This window comes from Streptopelia decaocto (genome assembly GCF_964273445.1).
Source record: "Streptopelia decaocto genome assembly, chromosome: 2".
NCBI lineage: Eukaryota > Metazoa > Chordata > Aves > Columbiformes > Columbidae > Streptopelia > Streptopelia decaocto.
The window spans coordinates 869,460-888,172 of NC_138655.1; the positions used below are offsets into that span (position 1 = coordinate 869,460).

The window sequence follows — 18,713 nt, forward strand, 5'->3', positions numbered from 1 at the left end:
TCCTCCTCCCGCTGCTGCTGCTAATGGGGCAGAGCAGGAGGAATTAACCCTCGCGGCGCTGCCGCCTGCTGCTTCACTTTGCTTTCATTTCCTCCCCGTGTATCAAGAACAACATTTGTGTCTCTCAATGTGACAGGTGTGTGCGGGTGTCCCCATAACCTGTCCCCATAGCCTGTCCCCATCTGCGGGACGCACAGAGACCAGCACCTGCTGCAAGGCTCGGCTTTGCCACCTGCCCCACGTCCCCCGGCTCCCCTGCCTGTGCCGGAGCTTGAGCAGCCTCCTCCGGGCACGCGGGGCTGGGGGTCGAGCGGGGACCCCGCAGGGACCGTCCCGGCTCGCTGCGCCCAAAGGAGACCCGGGCAAAGTCCTGTGGCCTGGCCCCGGCTTTGCCGTGCGAGGCTCTTGGCTCGGTGCATCCCCACAGCACGGATTTCATGGCACAGATGGTGGGCCCGGATCTTGGGGCCCACCGGGGCCGCCCGTCCCCTCGCAGATCGGCTGCAGACCCGCAGCCTGGGGCGCTGGAGCGGGGGAGGCGGGTTGAGCCCCACGTTCCGCTCTCCCCCTGCCATCGGGGGTGACACAGCTGCTTTTGGTGACAGGAGGCCGGCAACCCGCATCACCGGCAGCGCGAGATCCCGCTGGGACGGCCACGTGCTTGATAAACGGCATTTTAACTTGGCCAGAGCTGGGAATTGCTGGGCAGTGCCGGTTTCGCGGTGTTTCGGTGGCGCGGTCCCCAGCGGGAGCTCCCTCCACCGCTTTCCACCTCCGCCGTGCGCTACCGCCGTGAATCAGCAGTCGCAGCAGCTGCTGGAATCCAAGCCACTGTCATCTCCTCGCGCGGCGCTGGGCGCTCGCCGTGTGTGCTTTGGAAAGCCGGGCTCCCGGAGGCATCTGCTTTCGTTTAGCTCCACTAATGAGCCTGCTTTTCTCTAGCACCTTCTATCCCAGTGCGGTCCCCGGGCCCTTTTCCTGCGCTGCCCTTCCCGGTGAGACCTGCGGCCCAGCTCCTCCGGCTCCAGACGGGATGGGAGCGACCCTGTGGGCAGGAGGCGCTCGGCCCTGGCTCGGGCCGGAGCACCGGGCTCCGAAAGCTCTGGTTTAAACGAGAAGAGGCATTTGGCGCTGGAGACGCAGCCTCCCAGCCCCTGGCTCTGCCACTCTCCTGCCTCCCCAAAAAGCTTCCCCGGTGCCCCAGTTTGGGCTCCGTGTCCCAGCCCTGGCAGGGCGGCGGAGCCCGGTGTCACCACCTTGTCCTGGGGCTGTCGCGGCTGCCGAGCCAGGGCCCTGGTGCAGAAGAGTGCTGCCTGCACCCCTGCCTGCACCCGCTGCCTGCACCCCTGCCTGCACCCGCTGCCTGCACCCCTGCCTGCACCCCTGCCTGCACCGCTGCCTGCACCCCTGCCTGCACCCGCTGCCTGCACCTGCTGCCTGCACCCCTGCCTGCACCCGCTGCCTGCACCCCTGCCTGCACCCTCTGCCTGCACCCGCTGCCTGCACCCCTGCCTGCACCCGCTGCCTGCACCCCTGCTTGCACCTTTTGCCTGCACCCGCTGCCTGCACCCCCTGCCTGCACCCCTCCCTGCACCCCTGCCTGCACCCTCTGCCTGCACCCGCTGCCTGCACCCCTGCCTGCACCCGCTGACTGTACCCACTGCCTGCACCCCTGCCTGCACCCGCTGCCTGCACCTTCTGCCTGTGCCCACTGCCTGTACCCGCTGCCTGAACCCTCTGCCTGCACCCGCTGCCTGCACCCCCTGCCTGCACCCACTGCCTGCACCCGCTGCCTGCACCCCTGCCTGCACCTGCTGCCTGCACCTGCTGCCTGCACACAGTGCCTGAATCCTCTGCCTGCACCCACTGCCTGCACCTGCTGCCTGCACCCCTGCCTGCACCTGCTGCCTGCACCTTTTGCCTGCACCCCCTGCCTGCACCCCCTGCCTGCACCGCCTGACTGCACCCGCTGCCTGCACCTTCTGCCTGTGCCCACTGCCTGCACCCGCTGCCTGAACCCTCTGCCTGCACCCCCTGCCTGCACCTGCTGCCTGCACCTTCTGCCTGCACCCGCTGCCTGCACCGCCTGCCTGCACCGCCTGCCTACACACACTGCCTGCACCCGCTGCCTGCACCTGCTGACTGCACCTGCTGCCTGCACCTTCTGCCTGCACCCACTGCCTGCACCTTCTGCCTGCACCTGCTGCCTGCACCCGCTGCCTGCACCTTCTGCCTGCACCTTCTGCCTGACCCGCTCCCTGGTGCTGGTCCCTGTGTCGGTTCCCTTCACGGTCCCTGTTGAGCGCTGGGACCTGCCGTCCCCAGCGGGTGCTTTTCCTGCAGACCCCGGTCCTGGCAGAGCTGCCCGGTGCTCGTGCCGAACCCCCACGCCCCCCCTCCTCTGGGCTGTGCGCCCGGGGGTGCAGCGCCCTCCCCAGCTCCATGCTCGCCTCGGGGGGCACCCACGGGACCCCCGTGCCCCTGGCGCGCAGCCCCGGGCTCCGGGCTGGGGCGGGAGGGCTGAGCTTGCCCCGGCCCCTTTCTCCTCCACGTGGACCGGATATTTTCAAGAGAAGAATCTTTCCTACGAGCTTCTCCAGCTGCCAGGAATGCGCGTCTAGGAATGCCCAGGGCCCGGCCAAGAACAACTTCCAGCCGCGCGGCTGAGTGACGGCAGATCCTCGCGCGGGCCGCGGACTCCCCCGCGCCAGCCATGTGTTACCGATGTGTTACCGACGTGTTACCCATGTGTTAGCGACACGGGAGGCGGCTGCAGCGCCGGCTGGGTGGGTGGGTGGGAGGCGAGTGGAGGGGAGGGCCGGGCTCTGGCTACCGGGCTGCTTCGGCAGCGCTAAGAAACCCATCTGGGAGGAATTTGCTCCTTCCTCCCAGCTGCAGGGTTGGGGGGACGTGGAGCCCGCTGCTGGGGGGACATGGAGCGTGCTGCTGGGGGGACATGGAGCTCACTGCTGGGGGGACATGGAGCCCGCTGCTGGGGGGACATGGAGCGTGCTGCTGGGGGGACATGGAGCGTGTTGCTGGGGGGACATGGAGCGTGCTGCTGGGGGGACATGGAGCTCACTGCTGGGGGGACATGGAGCGTGCTGCTGGGGGGACATGGAGCCCGCTGCTGGGGGGACATGGAGCGTGTTGCTGGGGGGACATGGAGCGTGCTGCTGGGGGGACATGGAGCTCACTGCTGGGGGGACATGGAGCGTGCTGCTGGGGGGACATGGAGCCCGCTGCTGGGGGGACATGGAGCTCGCTGCTGGGGGGACATGGAGCCCACTGCTGGGGGGACATGGAGCTCACTGCTGGGGGGACATGGAGCCCGCTGCTGGGGGGACGTGGAGCCCGCTGCTGGGGGGATATGGAGCCCGCTGCTGGGGGGACATGGAGCCCGCTGCTGGGGGGACGTGGAGCCCGCTGCTGGGAGGACGTGGAACCCACTGCTGGGGGGACATGGAGCCCGCTGCTCTGGGAACATGGAGCCCACTGCTGGGGGGATATGGAGCCCGCTGCTGGGGGGATATGGAGCCTGCTGCTGGGGGGACATGGAGCCCGCTGCTGGGGGGACGTGGAGCCCGCTGCTGGGGGGACGTGGAGCCCGCTGCTGGGGGGACGTGGAGCCCACAGCCCCGCCATACTCCCATGGTGGCCCCAGGCGTCTGCACCCCCACGGCATTTTGTCGGGGCTGCCACCTTCCCTGCCGGGAAGCCCGCGGGTGCCCCCGCAGGACGCAGCCGCCAACCAAGCACGGTGACAGTGTCCCGGGCTGATGCCGAGGGCGAAATTCCTGCCCGGGTCCCCAGGGGCTGCGTTTGTCCCGTGCTGACCCTGCTCGGGGGTGACGGGGGGTCCGGGGTGGCCGTGGGGCTCCCTGTGGCTCCGCCGGTCCCCGGGGGGCTCCGTGCTGTTTGTGGGTGTTGCTGGGGACCAGACGGTGCCGCGGGGTGAGGGTGACTCCAGACTGGGGGCTGTGCGGGGCACAGGTCACCCTCACGCCTTTGTCCCTCTGCGCTGTACCTGGGGACGAGGTCTCTGTGTTCTGCAACACGGGGGCAGCGCGAGAGCCCGGAGGGTCCCTGGGGGCCGGGCAGGACCCCCGCTTTCCTGGCTGAGCGCCGGGGGGTCTCGTGGTGTCCGAGCCCTGCGCTGGGACAGCGGGTCCTGGGGGGGACGGAGCCGGGGGATCCGAGCCCCCAGGGGCCGGCTCCTGCCCCGGCCTCTTGGGAAGTGAACCGGCTCCGGCGTTCCCTCTGTCGGTCCCGGGACCGCAGCGGGTCAGGCCAGCTCGTGTCCATGGCGCGTCCCGTGCGAGCTGGTGATGGGACCGGAGCAGCTGTCCCCACGCTCCCTGCCAGCGCTGGGGACGAGATGTGGAGCCTGGCGGTGTCTCCAAAACCCGCCCGTGGTGTCCTGGTCCCCTCGACCAGAGCCTGGGACACCGGGGCTGCTCCTGCTCCACCGCTGTGACACCTGTGGCCACCGAGCCAAGGGGAGGGCGAAGGCAGTGGTGGGACAGGCAGCGGTGGGACAGGGGGTGGGACAGGCAGCGGTGGGACAGGCAGCAGGACGGGCAGCGGGACAGGCAGCGGGACAGGTGGTGGGACAGGTGGTGGGACAGGCAGTGGAACAGGCAGCAGTTGGACAGGCGGCGGGACAGGCGGCGGGACAGGCGGTGGGACAGGCAGCGGGACAGGCGGTGGGACAGGCAGCGGGACAGGCAGCGGGACAGGCAGTGGGACAGGCAGCAGTTGGACAGGCGGCGGGACAGGCAGCGGGACAGGCAGTGGGACAGGCGGTGCGACAGGCGGCAGGACAGGCGGCGGGACAGGCAGCGGGACAGGCAGTGGGACAGGCAGTGGGACAGGCAGTGGGACAGGCGGCAGGACAGGCGGTGGGACAGGCAGTGGGACAGGCAGTGGGACAGGCGGCGGGACAGGCGGCAGGACAGGCGGCGGGACAGGCAGTGGTGGGACAGGCAGTGGGACAGGCGGCGGGACAGGCGGCGGGACAGGCAGCGGGACAGGCAGCGGGACAGGCAGCGGGACAGGTGGCGGGACAGGCGGCAGGACAGGCGGCGGGACAGGCAGTGGGACAGGCGGCGGGACAGGCGGCGGGACAGGCGGTGGGACAGGCGGCGGGACAGGCGGCGGGACAGGCGGTGGGACAGGCGGCGGGACAGGCGGCGGGACAGGCAGTGGTGGGACAGGCAGCGGTGGGACAGGCAGTGGGACAGGCGGCGGGACAGGCGGCGGGACAGGCGGCGGGACAGGCAGCGGGACAGGCGGCAGGACAGGCGGCGGCCGGCGCGCTGTGTGCGTGCAGGGAGCAGCGCTGGCAGCGGCAGGCGGAAAACGTGAGGCTGTCCGCAGGCCGGCCGCAGGAATGCGCTGGGCCGCCCGCAGCCGCGGCCACGCTCCGGCGCCCCCTCGCCCGCCCGTGGAAAGGCCGTTGAGCCCGTTCCGCTGCGGGACACGAGCCCGGGCGCCGCTCGCCTTGGCGCTCGCTCCTCCGCCTCATCCCCCATCCACACACACCCTCACCCCAGCCTTGGGGTTCGGTGGCCGCCCTCCCGGCCTCCCCCATCTTGGTGTACCCCGCTCCGGTCCCGTGCCACCCCGGGAGGGTTGGGCCATCTTCACTGCCAGCCATAGGCTTGGCGCGGTGTCCCCTGTTGTCCCCTCACTCCTCCTCCCTCCGTCCCCTCCAGGACATTCGCAACACGGTGGGCAACATCCCCATGGAGTGGTACCAGGACTTCCCCCACATCGGCTACAACCTGGACGGCAAGAAGATCTACAAGCCCATCCGGAACAAGGACGAGCTGGACATGTTCCTGGAGAAGATGGAGAACCCCGAGTACTGGTGAGCACGGCGGTGCACGGTGTGACGTGTCCACACACACACAAGCCGTGAAACACCCCGACTGCCTTGGGCTGTAGCATTGAGGCTGGAGACCCCGAGATCTCCCGGTCTGACTCTGACGTGTGGCTTTGGGAGCCCAGGGCTGTAGCATTGAGGCTGGAGACCCCGAGGTCTCCCCGTGTGACTCCTGACGTGTGGTTTTGGAGCCCAGGGCTGTAGAATTGAGGCTGGAGACCCCAAGGTCTCCCCGTGTGACTCCTGACGTGTGGTTTTGGAGCCCAGGGCTGTAGAATTGAGGCTGGAGACCCCAAGGTCTCCCGGTCTGACTCCTGACGTGTGGTTTTGGAGCCCAGGGCTGTAGAATTGAGGCTGGAGACCCCGAGGTCTCCCCGTGTGGCTCCTGACACGTGGTTTTGGAGCCCAGGGCTCCAAGGCTTGTCCCAGCACTGGGACAGACGCTGCCGTCCAGCCCGAGCCCTGTCCCCTTCATTTCCCCGCAGGCGAACGGTCCAGGACAAGATGACGGGTGCCGACATCAAGCTGACAGACGAGCAGGTGGAGCTGGTGCATCGGCTCCAGAGGGGGCAGTTTGGGGACGTCCACTTCGACCCCTACGAGGTAGGGTCATGCTGCACCCCTGCGCTTGCTCCGAGCGCTGGGTGTCCCGGGGACGGAGCCGCTGCCACACGCCTCCGTGTCTTCCCCAGCCGGCTGTTGACTTCTTCACCCACGAGGTCATGATCCACCCGGTGACGAATCGGCCGGCGGACAAGCGGAGCTTCATCCCCTCCCTCATCGAGAAGGAGAAGGTGAGAGTCCGACAGCTCCAGGCCGGAGCGGGGAGCACAAAGCCCAGCTGAATGCTGGCGACTCTTCTCCTGTCCAGCTGTCCCTCCTGTCCCAGCTGTGACCACCCAACCCCACAGCTGTTGCTTCGTGTCCACACGCAAACCTGGGCCAGGCGCCCTGTGCAGCTCCCGGGGTGGCAAAGCTGCGCTCGGCGGCTTTGGGTCCCATCCCCACGTCCCCCCCTCCTGCTCCCATCCCCCTGGAGCCCTGCGGCTCCTGCCCCAGCCTCTCCTCGCCCCGCAGGTCTCCAAGCTGGTCCACGCCATCAAGATGGGCTGGATCAAGCCCCGCAAGCCCAAGGATGATACCCCCACCTACTACGACCTCTGGGCCCACGAGGATCCCAACTCCATCCTGGGCCGCCACAAGATGCACGTCCCGGCGCCCAAGATGAAGCTGCCTGGGCACGAGGAGTCCTACAACCCGCCCCCCGAGTACCTGCTCAGCGAGGAGGAGGTGAGGGGGGACACGGGGAGCTGGGAGGCTGTGGGGACCCAAGGGGATCCGTGCCGGGGAGGGATCTAGAGCTGTTGCTCGGAAGGGCACCGTAGAGATCACGTTGCATCGAGGTGAGTCAAAGCCTTGCAATGAGAATTAAAGCAAAGGTTCCTCGGCACCTGGAACCAAACAGAAGTGGGGTCACCTCCCCCCGTGACACTGGGGTACAGCCTCCAAGCTGAGGGTGTCCTGGTGTGGGGTTTCTCCTGGCACACTGTGTCCAGAGCTTCAAGCGGGGGCTCGAGGAGGAAAAACAGGCAGCAGAACCCCTGGGCAGACGGGGGATGCTGGAGCGGGTAGAGCGCGGTGCCTCCCGGAGCGGGGGGAGAAACCAGCGCCGGGCTGGTTCTTACTGGGCTCGGGGGACGTGTCGGGCCAGGGCAGCGTCGGGGGGTCCTGCTGAGCGGGGTCTGTCCGTCCGTCCCGCAGAAGCTGGCGTGGGAGCAGCAGGAGCCGGCCGAGCGGAAGCTGAACTTCGTGCCGCAGCAGCACCGGTGCCTGCGCGCCGTGCCCGCCTACCCGCGCTTCATCCACGAGCGCTTCGAGCGCTGCCTGGACCTCTACCTCTGCCCGCGCCAGCGCAAGATGCGGGTGAGGGCTCCTCCCGCCCCGGCCACGGCTCACACCGGCCTCTGGGCACTCCTGGCTGGGGACCGCGATGCTCTGGGGCACAAGCTGCTGCTGCCACGGGCCTCTTGCCCCGAGCCTGCTGTCCCCGAGCCTGCGAAACGCGTCCCCCATCCCAGCCCAGTTGTGGCTCAGCACCCGCCTCCCGCAGGTGAACGTGGACCCCGAGGACCTGATCCCCAAGCTGCCGAAGCCGCGGGACCTGCAGCCCTTCCCCACCACCCAGGCACTGGTGAGTGGCGGCGCGGAGCCGGGGGGGTTATGTGCACACCCGTGGCTGTGGGATGTCCCCAAGCTGTCCTGGTGTGTCCCCGCACCTGTGACGGCTGCTCTGGGCAGAGCGGGGCCTGCGGTGCGTGGGGCAGGACAGGGCTCAGCACCGTCACCGAGGGGCAGAGGGGGGGACCGGCCCCGGGAAAAGAGCAGAGTCCCGGGTTTGGTCCCGCAGGGGGTGGGTGGCAGTGTGGGGACATCCCACAGAGGAGCCGTGGGGCTGCGTGGGGCCCTCACCCGCCCTCCGTGTCCCTCCCAGATCTACCGCGGCCACAGCAGCCTGGTGCGGTGCCTCAGCGTCTCTCCCAGCGGGCAGTGGCTGGTCTCAGGTGAGCCTTCCCGCCCCAAACCGCGGCACCGCGGCCATGCCGGGTGCGCCGGCGCTGGAGCTGCTCCCAGTGTCACCCCCAGTGCTGGAGCTGCTCCCAGTGTCGCCCCCAGTGCCCGAGCTGGTCCCAGCATCACCCCCAGCGTGGGACTGGTCCAGCATCACCCCCAGCGTGGGACTGGTCCCAGTGTCACCCCCAGTGCAGGACTGGTCCAGTGTCACCCCCAGCGCCGGAGCTGGTCCCAGTGTCACCCCCAGTGCAGGACTGGTCCAGTGTCACCCCCAGCCTGGGACTGGTCCCAGTGTCACCCCCAGCGCCGGAGCTGGTCCCAGTGTCACCCCCAGTGCGGGACTGGTCCCAGTGTCACCCCCAGTGCAGGACTGGTCCAGTGTCACCCCCAGCCTGGGACTGGTCCCAGTGTCACCCCCAGCCTGGGACTGGTCCAGTGTCACACCCAGCGCCGGAGCTGGTCCCAGTGTCACCCCCAGTGCCCGAGCTGGTCCCAGTGTCACCCCAGCACGGGACTGGTCCCAGTGTCACCCCCAGCACCAGAGCTGGTCCCAGTGTCACCCCCAGTGCAAGACTGGTCCCAGTGTGACCCCAGCACTGGAGCTGCTCCCACTGTCACCCCCAGCGCCTGAGCTGGTCCCAGTGTCACCCCAGCACTAGAGTTGGTCCCAGTGTCACGCCAGCACGGGACTGGTCCCAGTGTCACCGGTGCAGGGCTGGGAGCAGCCGCGCTGTTCCCTGTGCCCATGGGCGAGCCGGGGCTCCCGTGAGCTCCCTGGCAGCCCCGAACCGCTGCCGGGCCGCGGGGGAGCCGGGAGCACCCCGGCTGTGCTGCGGCTGCCCGGCCGTGTCCCCCAGCCCGCGGAAAGTCGCGTGGCCTCCAGGAGCCTCCAGGAGCCTCCGCGGGTTTCTCCAGCGGCTCCGGGGACCCCACCCAGGAGCTGGGCAGTGGAGAAAGTGAGGCCGGAGGCGCGAGCGCGGCGGCCGCGCGGCGGCGGAGCCTGGAGATGGAGAGCAGATGGCAGTTGAGCAGCCCGCAGCGGCACATGTGCTTTTTATAGCGCCGGAGTTTCCAGGCTGCCAGCTCCCGGTGGCCGCCGTGCCGGGCGGTTGCTCAACGTGGAATTCCTGGCCGCGGGCTGGGAAAGTGGCTGAGATCAGGCGTTAAAAATAACCCGACCTGCGGGGACACGCGCGCGGGCGCTGCCGGCAACCTGCTCCTGCTGCGGAGCCGCCGCGCCACGCCGCGCCGCGCCGAGCCGGGCGCGCCGCCAGCACGGCAGCTGCGCCGGGAGCCGCGCACGCGGGAGGGGACCCCGGGCAGAGCCGCGGTGCCGGGGGAGCGCGGGGGGGCTGTTCTCTCAGCAGCAGCCCCCGGTCACGTCTCGCGGCGCTGGAGCCGCTGCCATGCGGACTCGCAGGTGCTGGGGCGCGGCTGCGGTGCTCCCCCCGGGGGCTGCGGGCAGGGCTGCTCCCCCCGCTCGGAGACCCCGCGGCGCAGTGTCCTTGTCCCTTGCTCACCCATCCCCTCCGCAGGCTCGGATGACGGCACCGTGCGCTTCTGGGAGGTTTGCACCGCGCGCTGCATGAAGACGCTGCCCGTGGGCGGCGTGGTGAAGAGCGTCGCCTGGAACCCCAACCCCACCGTCTGCCTGGTGGCCGTGGGCGTGTGAGTGTCCCGGCGCGTCCCTTCCTCCCGCCGGAGCCGCCGCAGCCGCGGCGGGCACCGCTTTTCCTCCCCCAGCGCCTGTCCAGCCCCTCAGGAGCTCAGGAACTCCGGCGCCCGAGCAGTGAGGACGGGCACAGCGCGGGTGCGAAGCCACCATGCTCGCTGTGCCCCCGCCTGGTGGCCCTTGGTCTTCTGTGGAGGAACCGTCCGTCCCCACCATCCTCCCTGGGGCGCCCGGGCTGTGGCAGCGCTCACCCGGATCCTCTGCCTTGTCCCCTTGGTGGCCTGGCTGCTCACGGTGGCCCACGTGTCCCTCCCCGTGGCCCTGGCCCTGTGCTGGGGCCACCCCATGGTGGCGCTGGGCTCCTGGGGGGGTCCTTGGAGCACGAGTGTGATGGAGACTGAGGGACCTGGGGGTTCAGCTGGAGAACAGGAGCTGAGGGGAGACCTTCTGATCTCTGAACTGCCTGAAAGGAGCTTGGAGCCAGGGGGGTCGGGCTCTGCTCCCCAGGAACAAGCGCCAGGAGCAGAGGAAACGGCCTCAAGTTGCGCCAGGGGAGGCTGAGGTTGGATGTGGGAACAATTTCTTCCCCAAAGGGCTGTGGGGCATTGAACAGGCTGCCCAGGGCAGTGCTGGAGTCACCAGCCCTGGAGGGCTGGACAGACGGACACGAGGTTCTCAGGACAGGGGGCAGTGCTGGGGTGGGTTATGGTTGGATCGGTGATATCAAGAGGCTTTTCCAACCCAAATGATTCAACGATTCCTGACCCGTCCCTCGTCCCGCACGCAGGGAGCACTCGGTGCTGCTGGTGAACCCCTGTCTCGGGGACAAGCTGCTCTACGGGGCCACCGACCAGCTGCTCGAGTCCTACGTGGCGCCGGAGGAGGAGCGAGTGCAGCCGGTGCAGTGGGTGCCGGCCACCGCGGAGCAGCACGGCAAAGGCGTGCGGCTGCTGGTCCAGCACAGCAAGGTGGGCCGGGGGGCCCCGCGGGAGCCGTCTGCGCCCCCAACGCGCTCTGAGCCCGCGCCATCCTCCCGGCTCTCCGCAGGCCGTGAAGCAGGTGACGTGGCACGGCAAAGGCGACTACTTCGCCAGCGTGGTGTCTGACAACAGCAACATGCAAGTGCTGATCCACCAGACCAGCAAGCGCTGGAGCCAGAACCCCTTCCGCAAGAGCAAGGGGCTGGTGCAGTGCGTCCTCTTCCACCCCATCCGCCCCTACTTCTTCGTGGCCACCCAGCGCTACGTCCGCGTCTACAACCTCCTCAAGCAGGAGCTCACCAAGAAGCTCATGACCAACTGCAAGTGGGTGTCCAGCATGGCCATTCACCCCGGAGGTACGTGGGTCCCCAAGGGGCTGCCGGGTCCCTGGGGTGCAGGGCGGACACCCCGGGCTTCGCCGGTGACCCCAGTAACCCCCAGTCCCCTCTCACAGGTGACAACATCATCTGCGGCAGCTACGACAGCAAGCTGGCCTGGTTCGACCTGGACCTCTCCACCAGACCCTACCAGCTGCTGCGGTGAGCGCCCGGCTCTGCCGGCTCCCCAAACCCGCCCGCAGCCCCCAGACCCTCCGCGGCCTCTTCCCAGCGCCGTTCCCACTCCTGGGACCCGCAGCCCCCGGGGGCTGTGCTGGGAACCACCGTCCCTACCCCGCGTGGTGGTGTCTGACGGGACGGTGACAGCTCTCCAGGGCGCCCGGGGACAAGGCCTCTGTGGTGGGAGCTGCTGGGCTGCTCTGAGCTGCTCCCAGAGGTCCCAGTCCGTCCCAGTTGCCCCCTCCCGTACATACAGCAGAGCTTGGGGTCCGTCCAGCCTGGCCCTGTGGCCACGGGTCGGGGACAGGGACAGCGTCCACCCCTCGCCCTGACACGGCGCCGCCGTCTGCAGGCACCACAAGAAAGCGCTGCGGAGCGTGGCCTTCCACAAGCGCTACCCGCTCTTCGCCTCGGCCTCGGACGACGGCACCGTCATCGTGTGCCACGGCATGGTCTACAAGTAGGTGCTCGGGTCGGGTCCCCTCTCCCGGGGAGCGTTTTGGGGTGGGCAGTGGTTGCGGGGTGCCGCGGGTACCCCGGGAGGGCAGCGGAGCCCCGCGCTGACCCTGCGCTCCGCAGTGACCTGCTGCAGAACCCGCTGCTGGTGCCCGTCAAGGTGCTCAAGGGCCACGCGCCGACGCTGGACCTGGGCGTGCTGGCCGTGCTCTTCCACCCCACCCAGCCCTGGGTCTTCTCCTCGGGCGCCGACGGCACCGTCCGCCTCTACACGTAGCATCACCCCCACCCAACTGCAAGGGGCAGCGCCGGAGCCACCGCGCTCTGCCGGGAGCTCCGCACGCGCTCCGGGGGCCTCGCTCATTAAACTTGTTTGGATATGACCCTGTGCCGCCTTGTTCTGCGTCACCGGCTCGGCCCATGGTGGACTGAGACTGTGGGGACTCGGGGACCCCCTGCCAAAACACGCTGGGTGGGACAGAAAGGGCGGTAGGAGGTGGCGCGGGGGGCTGGGAGGAGTCGGGATGAGTTGATCTCAGCCCTCCCCAGGCTCTCCAGTTGCCCCCAGCTCCAGCGCCCCCCCCCCCACCATGGGGAGGCTGGGGGGGCATCACCTGAGCCCTGCACCCCCACAGCCCCCCCATGTGCCAGCCCTGGGGTGCGCTGGCTCCTGGGCCGCAGCAGGTCCCAGCCCCATGCCCGGGATGGGCACCCGCTCTGGGACCCCAAAGCCCACAGCTGGCCCCGGGGGCACCCAGCGCAGGGACACGTTCAGCAGGCAGCCCCAGAATGTTACCCCCCCCCCCCCAGCACCCCTCTAACCCCAGTGTCACCCCCATAGTCCCTGGGGGTCACCCCAGCTGTCCCCACACACGGTCCCAGCAGAGGAGCCGCCCCACAGCCCACACATGAGCTCAGCACCGGCCACCGGCTGGGGGGGCATCCAGGGGGACCCCCCATCCATGGGACGTGGCCGGGGGCTGCCGGGAGCCAGCATGACCCCCCCAGCACACAGCACCCCCATTGCGGGGCCCCACGTCACCTCAACTTGTCCCTGAGGGGGACACGGGGCCAGAGGTGGCACCGAACTGCTGCAAAGGGCCCCCCTGGGCTTCCACTGAACAAAAACCACCATGGGGGTGTCCCCCCCGTCACCCCGCAGGCTGGGGGGGGGGCTGCGAACCCCCCATCCCCCCCCAGCAGCTCTTCCACCGTGGCCTGTTCACTCTGAGCCCTGATGGCCCCTGGGTGCGGAGGGCGCTCAAGGCACTTGAGCCAGTCCCCCCAACACAGCGCGTGCACCCCAGGAAAGGGCAGCGCACGAGCTGGGACAGGGGCAGCACCCAGGGGACAAAAGAGCCCAGAGGTGACCGGAGCAGGGACGGGGGGGACCTGGGGAAGAGACCCCCCGCACGACCCGGCTGACATGGGCATGGGGGCACCCACTCCCGGCTCCTTCACCCACCACAGCTCCTGGGGAGCAAAGAGCTTTATTTAAAAATACACTTATGTACATGTGTGGAGAGGGGACAGTGACATTCATGGGGCGGGGGGGACAGGGCCCCGTGTTCAGCAGCGGGAGCAGTGGGGGGGATGAGGCGCTGGAGGCGGCCGGGGGGGACCCGGGGATGCTGTCACCCCCCGCTCCAGCATCCCCCTCCACCAAGGTCCCCGGGACCCTCATCCCAAAAGTCAACCAGAACCCGCAGAGAGCAACCGTGTGTCCCCCGTGTCCTGGGGGGGTGACAGAGGCGCAGACCCCCCGGGCTGGCGAGAGCGGAGGAAGACGCTGGAGCAGCGGCGGGTGCCGGGTGCAGGAAGACGTGGCGGTGCCCGGGGGTCCGGGCGCGGGGCTGCCGCCCCCGTATTGCTGCGGCGGCCCCGGGGGGCCCGGGGCTCACAGGATGCGCACCAGGCGGCCCAGCGTCTCGGCCGCCTTGACGCGGACGGCGGGGACGGGATCCTTCAGGAGCAGGTTCAGCGCTGCAGGGAGCAGAGCACAGCGGGGCTGGGGGGCGCAGCGCCGGGACCCCCCCGGGCCCACGGCAAAGCCACGTCCTGGCCGCGCTGGCACACGGGGGCGGGAAACTGGGCCCAGGGACGCTCGGGGCCTCTGTCACGCCCCCCAGGGGAAAACCTAGCGCTCCTATAGCTGCTATAGCTGCTATTGCTCCTAGAGCTCCTACAGCTGCTATAGTTCCCATAGCTGCTATAGCTGCTATTGCTCCTATAGCTCCTATAGCTGCTATAGCTCCTATCACTCCTATAGCTGCTATTGCTCCTATAGCTGCTATAGCTCCTACAGCTTCTATAGCTGCTATTGCTCCTATAGCTCCTATAGCTCCTATAGCTGCTATAGCTCCTATCGCTCCTATAGCTGCTATAGCTGCTATTGCTCCTATAGTTCCTATAGCTGCTATAGTTCCCATAGCTGCTATAGCTGCTGTTGCTCCTATAGCTGTTATAGTTCCCATAGCTGCTATAGCTGCTATTGCTCCTATAGCTCCTATAGCTGCTATTGCTCCTATCACTCCTATAGCTGCTATTGCTCCTATAGCTGCTATAGCTCCTACAGCTTCTATAGCTGCTATTGCTCCTATCGCTCCTATAGCTGCTATAGCTGCTATTGCTCCTATAGTTCCTATAGCTGCTATAGTTCCCATAGCTGCTATAGCTGCTATAGCTCCTATAGCTGCTATAGCTCCTATCGCTCCTATAGCTCCTATCGCTCCTATAGCTGCTATAGCTCCTATCGCTCCTATAGCTCCTAGAGCTGCTATAGCTCCTATAGCTTCTATAGCTGCTATAGCTCCTGTAGCTGCTCTGCCCCCCCCAGGAGCCCCCAGCTCCGGCGCCCAGGGGCCCGCTGCGATGGCAGCAGGACGATGGCAGCAGGACGGGGCTGCTGGGCCCAGGAGGGGTCCCCGGGGCACAGGTTGGAGCTGGGGGGCCCTGGGGGGTCCCGGGGGGCCCTGGGGGCCGGGGAGGGGAGCGGAGCCCCCGGGGGCCCGCGGGGCCGTGCAGCCGCTGGCGGGGCCAACCGTCCCCTATCAGCGATTTCCTAACGGCTGGAACGGCTCCCGGCAGCAAGAAAACAATCCAGGTAGTTTTTCCTACCACTAAAAATACAATCCCATTTTTCCAGTAGCTTGTTTACCCAGCGCAGCCGAACCCTCCACCCCCCCGTGCTCCCCCATTTCCGCGCCCGTTGCCCCGTCCCGGTGCCGGGGACCCCGGGTGGGCTGCGGCCCCCCCGCCCCCGCGCCGCTCAAGACGGGAGCTCGGGCGCCCGAGCCGGGGCCGCTCGCTCCAGCGATTACTCACACACGGGCAGATTATCTTTCACTTGTTTCTAACAGACAGGCCTCTTTCTTCTGGAAGGGCTCGGGGAGCCAACGGAAAGATAGTTTTTCCTTTTTTAGTGTTTTTTAAGCTCCCTTGGAACAATCCGAAAGTTTCCATGCATTACTATATACTATGAGGTCACTAGTGACAGGGAAAAAATCCCTGAAATCCAGGAAAATTACTTAACTCTGCTCCAAAATGCCACCAGCTTCAAGTGGAGTTTTTACGAGCCCTTCAGAAGGAGCCTCGGCTCTGCCTCCCAACAGTTAACACGTTGCGAACAAAGCGCTGCAAGCCCTGCTGCTCGCGCCAGAGCCACCGCGGAGCCCGGAGCCCCTCGGAGCCGCCGGGGGGGCCGCGCGGGGTGGGGGGGCCGCTCAGCACCCACAGTGGGTGCCCGGGGGACGTGTGAGCTCGGCCATGGGGGGCAAACCAGGTCCTGGTCCTGGTCCTGGTCACAGCGCGGGCTGAGCCGCAGGTTGGGGACGTTCCCCGTGGCACCCGCAGAATCAGAGTCACACAACCACAGGATGGCAGGGGGTGAAGGGCCCTCAAAGCTCATCCAGTGCAGCCCCCCGGAGCAGGAACACCCAGCTGAGGTTCCACAGGAAGGTGTCCAGGGGTTGGAATGTCTGCAGAGAAGGAGACTCCACAACCCCCTGGGCAGCCTGTTCCAGGCTCTGCCACCCTCACCCCAACAAGTTGCTTCTCCTCTTCCAGCGGAACCTCCTGTGTTCCAGTTTGCACCCATTGCCCCTTGTCCTGTCCCTGGTTGTCACCAGCAGAGCCTGGCTCCATCCTCCTGACACTGCCCCTTTCCATCTTGATCCCCAGGAATGAGTCCCCCCTCAGTGTCCTCTTGTCCAGCTCCAGAGCCCCAGCTCCCTCAGCCTTTCCTCACACGGGAGATGCTCCACTCCCTCCAGCATCTTGGTGGCTGCGCTGGACTCTCTCCAGCAGTTCCCTGTCCTGCTGGAACTGAGGGGCCACAACTGGACACAAGATTCCAGGTGTGGTCTCCCCAGGGCAGAGCAGAGGGGCAGGAGAACCTCTCTGACCCACTGACCACCCCCTTCTAACCCCCCCCAGGTCCCATTGGCTTCCTGGCCACAAGGGCCCAGTGCTGGCTCATGGTCACCCTGCTGTCCCCAGGACCCCCAGCTCCCTTTCCCTACACTGCTCTCCAACAGCTCATTCCCAACTTACACTGGAACCCTTGGTTGTTCTGCCCAGATTCAAGACTCTACACTTGCTCTTGTTCTATTCCATTAAATTTCTCCCCGCCCAGCTCTCCAGCCTGTCCAGGTCTCTGATGGCAGCACAGCTTCCAGTGTCACCACTGCTCCCAGCTTGGTTTCACCAGCAAACTCGCTGACAGTCACTCTATTCCCTCGTCCAAGTCATTGATGAATATATTGAACAGTGCTGGTCCCAGTACTGACCCTTGAGCAACTTCAGTTGGACCCAGGAGGACTCAGCGGGACCCCATAGCAGCCCTGTCCCCCTGTGACAGCCCTGAGCTGCGGGTCCCCAGCCCCGAGCAGGAGCCTCGGGGACAGCAGCGGTTGGGGAGCCCCATCCCGTGGGACTGAGCCCCATCCCATGGGACTGAGCCCCATCCCATGGGACTGAGCCCCATCCCGTGGGGCTGAGCCCCATCCCGTGGGACTGAGCCCCATCCCACAGGGCTGAGCCCCATCCCGTGGGACTGAGCCCCATCCCACAGGGCTGAGCCCCATCCCGTGGGACTGAGCCCCATCCCATGGGACTGAGCCCCATCCCACAGGACTGAGCCCCATCCCACAGGGCTGAGCCCCATCCCGTGGGACTGAGCCCCATCCCACAGGGCTGAGCCCCATCCCACAGGGCTGAGCCCCATCCCGTGGGACTGAGCCCCATCCCACGGGGCTGAGCCCCATCCCACGGGGCTGAGCCCCATCCCACAGGACTGAGCCCCATCCCACGGGACTGAGCCCCATCCTGTGGGACTGAGCCCCATCCTGTGGGACTGAGCCCCATCCCACGGGGCTGAGCCCCATCCTGTGGGACTGAGCCCCATCCTGTGGGACTGAGCCCCATCCTGTGGGACTGAGCCCCATCCCACGGGACTGAGCCCCATCCCACGGGGCTGAGCCCCATCCCAGAGGGCTGAGCGAGTCCCCGCTCCCCGCAGCGGCAGCAGCGACTCACCCGAGATGAGCTGGTCCAGGTCCACCTGTGGGCTGTGATCTTCGTCCACGTGCAGCACCAGGAAGCCTGAGGAGGAATTTCAGAGTCAGGGCTCGGGCTGGAACCACAGAAACACTCGGAGCTGCGGACACGGGGCTGAGGCAGCTGCTCAACCCTGTGCTGGGACCTGGGGGCAAACCCGAACCCTGGGGGCAGCTCTGGGCCCCTCACGCCAAGAAACCCTTGAGGTGCTGGAGCGAGTGGGGAGAAGGGAGCGGAGCTGGTGAGGGGCTGGAGCACAAGTGTGATGGAGACTGAGGGACCTGGGGGGTTCAGCTGGAGAACAGGAGCTGAGGGGAGCCCTTCTGATCTCTGAACTGCCTGAAAGGAGCTTGGAGCCAGGGGGGTCGGGCTCTGCTCCCCAGGAACAAGCGCCAGGAGCAGAGGAAACGGCCTCAAGTTGCCCAGGGGAGGTTGAGGTTGGATGTGGGAACAATTTCTTCCCCAAAGGGCTGTGGGGCATTGAACAGGCTGCCCAGGGCAGTGCTGGAGTCACCATCCTGGAGGGCTGGACAGACGGACACGAGGTTCTCAGGACAGGGAGCAGGGACAGGGTGGGTTATGGTTGGACTTGGTGACCTTGAGGGGCTTTTCCACCCAAAATGATTCAATGCTGCTCATCCCACCGTAACCTCCCCCACATGCTGCCCTGGGGACCCTGGACGTGATGGACCCGGCCGGTCCAGGCCCATCGAGGGCACCGTCCGTGCGACCCACGGCTGCTGCAAACCGGGCTCTGCGCCGGCATCGCCCACGCGGGCGGTCACCAAAACCGCGGCACAACCGGCGCTTCCCAGGGCTCTGCAGGACATGGGGACTGAAACGTCCCCAGGACACACAACCCAGCAGACGCCCCCGCGGGGAGGGGACACCCCGCAGCCCGAGGGCAGGCTGGCCCCCGGCCGTACCGATGAACATGGGCGCGGCGGCGCGGATGTCCGCCCAGCTGCTCTTGAAGTAGAAGAGGTTGGTGGAGATCAGGCGGTTCAGCATCTCCGGGTAACTCTGCATCTGGG

The 18,713-nt window shown here is 67.5% G+C and overlaps 2 protein-coding genes across 5 annotated transcripts in view; one reads left to right on the forward strand and one right to left on the reverse strand.

Annotated features, from left to right (window-relative positions):
• The window catches only part of BOP1 (BOP1 ribosomal biogenesis factor), a 72,080-nt gene extending 59,587 nt beyond the window's left edge, over positions 1-12,493 (forward strand). The window contains exons 4-16 of the mRNA XM_082043968.1: positions 5,718-5,872; positions 6,373-6,490; positions 6,580-6,681; positions 6,965-7,177; positions 7,649-7,810; positions 7,998-8,078; positions 8,379-8,448; positions 9,994-10,126; positions 10,918-11,098; positions 11,178-11,466; positions 11,565-11,649; positions 12,020-12,127; positions 12,247-12,493. Of these exons, the coding sequence (XP_081900094.1) occupies positions 5,718-5,872; positions 6,373-6,490; positions 6,580-6,681; positions 6,965-7,177; positions 7,649-7,810; positions 7,998-8,078; positions 8,379-8,448; positions 9,994-10,126; positions 10,918-11,098; positions 11,178-11,466; positions 11,565-11,649; positions 12,020-12,127; positions 12,247-12,400 (1,851 nt within the window). The 3' untranslated portion in view covers positions 12,401-12,493. The remainder of the gene's footprint in view (positions 1-5,717; positions 5,873-6,372; positions 6,491-6,579; positions 6,682-6,964; positions 7,178-7,648; positions 7,811-7,997; positions 8,079-8,378; positions 8,449-9,993; positions 10,127-10,917; positions 11,099-11,177; positions 11,467-11,564; positions 11,650-12,019; positions 12,128-12,246) is intronic.
• Positions 12,494-13,601: 1,108 nt separating this feature from the next.
• Positions 13,602-18,713, reverse strand: part of MROH1 (maestro heat like repeat family member 1) — a 73,222-nt gene continuing 68,110 nt past the window's right edge. For all 4 annotated transcript variants that reach the window (XM_082043967.1, XM_082043966.1, XM_082043964.1 and 1 more), the window contains 3 exons: positions 18,606-18,708; positions 17,659-17,724; positions 13,602-14,106 (listed from right to left, as the gene is read on the reverse strand). In XM_082043967.1, coding sequence (XP_081900093.1) covers positions 14,021-14,106; positions 17,659-17,724; positions 18,606-18,708 — 255 coding nt within the window. In that variant the 3' untranslated portion in view covers positions 13,602-14,020. The remainder of the gene's footprint in view (positions 14,107-17,658; positions 17,725-18,605; positions 18,709-18,713) is intronic.